At 49.0% G+C, this 4,617-nt stretch overlaps 1 protein-coding gene across 1 annotated transcript; it reads left to right on the top strand.

Annotated features, from left to right (window-relative positions):
* The first annotated feature begins 1,614 nt into the window (after window positions 1-1,614).
* On the top strand, window positions 1,615-4,374 carry skia (v-ski avian sarcoma viral oncogene homolog a). The gene has a single exon (XM_083554822.1). It carries the CDS (start codon window positions 2,559-2,561, stop codon window positions 3,483-3,485), a length of 927 nt encoding a protein of 308 aa, XP_083410948.1. The 5' UTR covers window positions 1,615-2,558; the 3' UTR covers window positions 3,486-4,374.
* The last annotated feature ends 243 nt before the right edge of the window (window positions 4,375-4,617 follow it).

A 4,617-nucleotide genomic window follows, 5' to 3' on the forward strand; every position in this document is an offset into this window, starting at 1 on the left:
TCTGGTTTAAAGTCTGGTTTGGAGTCTGGTGTGGAGTCTGGTTTGAAGTCTGGTTTGGAGTCTGGTGTGAAGTCTGGTTTAAAGTCTGGTTTGAAGACTGGTGTTGAGTCTGGTTTAAAGTCTGGTTTAAAGTCTGGTTTAAAGTCTGGTTTGGAGTCTGGTGTGGAGTCTGGTTTTGAAGTCTGGTATGGAGTCTGGTTTGAAGTCTGGTGTGGAGTCTGGTATGGAGTCTGGTGTGGAGTCTGGTTTAAAGTCTGATTTGAAGTCTGGTTTAAAGTCTGGTTTGGAGTCTGGTGTGGAGTCTGGTTTTGAAGTCTGGTATGGAGTCTGGTTTGAAGTCTGGTGTGGAGTCTGGTTTTGAAGTCTGGTATGGAGTCTGGTGTGAAGTCTGGTTTGAAGTCTGGTTTAAAGTCTGGTTTGGAGTCTGGTGTGGAGTCTGGTTTGAAGTCTGGTGTGTAGTCTGGTTTTGAAGTCTGGTATGGAGTCTGGTTTGAAGTCTGGTGTGGAGTCTGGTTTTGAAGTCTGGTATGGAGTCTGGTTTGAAGTCTGGTGTGGAGTCTGGTTTAAAGTCTGGTTTCGAGTCTGGTGTGGAGTCTGGTTTGAAGTCTGGTGTGGAGTCTGGTTTGACGTCTTGTGTGGAGTCTGGTTTTGAAGTCTGGTGTGGAGTCTGGTTTAAAGTCTGGTTTGGAGTCTGGTGTGGAGTCTGGTTTGATGTCTTGTGTGGAGTCTTGTGTGGAGTCTTGTGTGGAGTCTGGTTTGAAGTCTGGTGTGGAGTCTGTTTTGAAGTCTGGTGTGGAGTCTTGTGTAGAGTCTGGTTTGAAGTCTGGTGTGGAGTCTGTTTTGAAGTCTGGTGTGGAGTCTTGTGTAGAGTCTGGTTTGAAGTCTGGTGTGGAGTCTGTTTTGAAGTCTGGTGTGGAGTCTTGTGTAGAGTCTGGTTTGAAGTCTGGTTTGGAGTCTGGTTTTGAAGTCTGGTGTGGAGTCTGGTTCCTCCCAAGGCTTCTTCCTTTGCCATCTCAGGGAGTTTTTTCTAACCACACTCGCCACTGGCTCATTTATTAGAGACAAACTTACACCTATAAAGAACAAACTCATTCATTATTTCTTATTAAAGTATCTGTGTAAAGCTGCTTTGCATCAGTGTCCATTATTAAAAGCTCAGGATGCAGTACTGTTCCTCAGTGTACGCGACTGCAGTATCTATAGTATCTCATTTAAGTCCAAAATCTCTGTGCTTATAAACCAGTTTCTGTCAGACGCTGCGTGTATACTGTTCACATGTGTGTCTGTGTGTTAAAAATCAACATAACGTTTAAACCTTGTAACTACTTTAATAATGCTGGTGTGTATCAGTACTCTGTGTGTATGTGTGTATGTGTGTGTGTGTGTGTGTGTGTGTGTGTGTGTGTGTGTGTGTGTGTGTGTGTGTGTGTGTGCGTGCGTGCTGTTTTTCGGTGTGAATTGAAGCTGCTCCGATTTATAACAGCGGAATGTTTCGGATTGTTATATCTGGCAACCCTGAAGTAGAGCGAATCTCGCACACGAGCGGTGTGTGTGTGTGTGTGTGTGTGTGTGTGTGTGTTAGGGGGGGGGCGCTCCCGCGGTGTGGCTCACATGTTTGGCTGGAGTTCAGAGAGAGAGAGCGAGAGCGACAGACGTGGAGAGAGAGAGAGAGAGAGAGAGAGAGAGAGAGAGAGAGAGAGAGAGAGAGACACACACACACACACACACACACACACACACAGTGAGCGCGAGCTCAGTCTAAGGGACGCGACGTCGTGTCCGGCTGCTCCGCTTCTCAGCGCGCGACCAAACGGATGTAAAAGTTGCTGGATTGTAACATTTTTTCTTTGTTGCGGTTTTTCTGCGCGCGTTTTAAGACTCCGGTTCGGTTCGGTTCGGTTAGTGCTCGGTGGAGATGGACACGCGGAGCGGCGCCGCGGGGGGAGGCGAGCCGGGAGAGTGAGGAGAGAGAGAGAGAGAGAGAGAGAGAGAGAGAGAGAGAGAGAGATCTGCAGAGGTTTAGGGATCAGCTCTTGTTGGATCTCGGCTCTTATTCGTGGTGGATTTTCGGCGCTTTGGTGAAACCTCGAGCACTTTTTCCTTTTCCTCCTTGTTTTTCTTTTTGGGAGCGCGTGGAGCAGAAACAGCGTTCACACACCGGGAGTTTAAGGAGCGCGAGACCTTCTAGTCCTCTGGGAATCTGTTTACTGAAAATCATCAACAACAACAACATCGAATTTTCAAAAAAAAAGCTCGTGCAGTGTTTCTCCTTCAGGAAAATCTGGATTAATCAATCTGGAAGAAGGGAGAGAGAGAGGGAGGAGGAGTGAGACAGGAGGACTGGGACACAGCTCGTACTTCCAGACCGCGGGATTTGTGCTCTTTAACCCGGGTTAGGTGTGTTTGTCCCGGGACTGTAGACCTGCAGGAGGATCCGCACCGAGGCGGAGACTTTTCGTGACTCTTTGATGTTTTGGAGGAAATAAATGATTAGAGATTAAAATAAAGGGATTTTTGCTTTGATTTGGGGTTTAATTAGAGACTCGGTAGACTGAAGGATGGAGGCGGTGACGCGGCCGATTTTTCAGCCTCATCCGGGACTCCAACAAACTCTGAAGCAGTTCCACCTCAGCTCCATGAGCTCGTTAGGAGGCCCTGCGGCTTTCTCCGCGCGCTGGCAGCACGAGGTATTCGGGAAGGACGGAGAGGAGCTCGAGCGCGCGGCGGCGGCCTCAGTGGCGGCTGCGGCGGCGGCCGCGGCTGCGCACGTGCCCCAGCCAAGGCCGCCCCCGGTGCTTCCGGTGCCGCTTTTCATGGCGAGCGACCGGAGCACGGAGCGCTGCGAGACGCTGCTGGAGGGAGAGAGCATCTCGTGCTTCGTGGTCGGCGGGGAGAAGCGGCTGTGTCTGCCTCAGATCCTCAACACGGTGCTGCGAGACTTCACCCTGCAGCAGATCAACGCCGTGTGTGACGAACTGCACATCTACTGCTCGCGCTGCACCGCCGAGCAGCTCGAGATCCTCAAGGTCGTGGGGATCCTGCCGTTTTCCGCGCCGTCCTGCGGCCTCATCACTAAGACGGACTCCGAGCGCCTGTGCAACGCGCTGGTAAGGGCAGGCACGCGCTCCCGGGGCAACAAGGAGCTCGAGGTGAAGGGCTTCAAGGTGTACCACGAGTGTTTCGGAAAGTGTTCGGGGATCTTCGTGCCGGAGCTCTACACCAACCCCGGAGCCGAATGTATCCAGTGCGCGGAGTGCGGGCTCATGCACGCGCCGCACAAGTTCGTGGTGCACGGCCACAAGTCTCTGGAGAACCGGACATGCCACTGGGGCTTCGATTCGGCTAACTGGAGAGCCTACGTTCTCCTGAGTCCTGAGTACGCAGAGAAGGAGGAGAACGCGAAGCTGGAGGCACTGCTGCACGAGCTCAAGGAGAGGTTCGACTTCGCCAGCAAGTATAAGAGGAGATCTTCAGGGGTGAGTTAGCAACCTCAGCTTCTCCAGAAATTTCCCAAGTTCTGCTTCCTGACACACCTCATCCAGGTCTTTCCACTAGAACCTCAAACTCAGGTCTAACACCCAGTGAACATCTGGAGACCTGACCTGAGCGACCTGGATCAGGTGTGTTAGACCATGTTCTTCATGTTTGATGTTTGCTCTGCTGTTACTTTGATCTCCTGGAAGCTGGGGTGAACCTTTAACTGCCTCAAGTGTGTTCAGGTGCTAGAACAAATAGATCTTTTGCACAAAGCCATTGAGGAACATTTAGTCGTCTATTTTTATATTGACTATCAGTTTTGGTGTGTTTTGGAACTGGTACAGCATGAAGGCTTCATCAGCAGCGTTCAGGTCATACCTAGTCCAGGCAACTGAGGACTTCTGAAAGCTATGATGAATCAGAGTGTGGTAGAGGTGTTAGCTAACTGAGGAAGTGGTTGATCTAGACCATGATGTTCTTGATGGCCTTTTGCTGAGACAGGTTCTTGTTAGGAGATGCTAGCTGGATATCTCACAGCAGGTAACTGAGCGAGTGTGACAGACCTGGTTACTTATGAGCTTCCACATTAAAGTGACTTTTTTTTTTAGGTATGTGTGTGTCTGTGTGTAAGACATCCTTTTGAGATCTTTTGTGTTGACACACTTTAGATGTGAGTGTACTTCCATGTGACAGGAGGTTAAACCTGATATCATTTCCTCCAGTGTATGATGTTCACTAAACTTCTTACTGAACCAGAAGATCCTGAGCTTCAGCTGCAGAGACAAGACTTTAAAATGGCTGACGTTCTTCTGAGAACATTTACTGTACTTGGACTGTAGTGTTTGTGTTGGAGACCAGACACATGTGTGTGTCGTGTGTGTGTGTAGTTGTGTGCGTGTCTGTCTAGTCATGATATAACAAAACTCCACAATGTTATACATTTTTACACAGATATTTATACACTGTAACACACGATTACACACTTTAACCCACACTGATACACTGTAACACACGATTACACACTTTAACCCACACTGATACACTGTAACACATTATTACACACTTTAACCCACAATGATACACTGTAACACATTATTACACACTTTAACCCACACTGATACACTGTAACACATTATTACA

This window comes from Silurus aristotelis (assembly GCF_946808225.1).
Source record: "Silurus aristotelis genome assembly, chromosome: 11".
In the NCBI taxonomy this organism is placed as follows: Eukaryota; Metazoa; Chordata; class Actinopteri; order Siluriformes; family Siluridae; genus Silurus; species Silurus aristotelis.

Excerpts from the sequence above, each read along its gene's own strand:
- skia (XM_083554822.1), top strand. The coding sequence starts at position 2,559 with ATGGAGGCGGTGACGCGGCCGATTTTTCAGCCTCATCCGGGACTCCAA.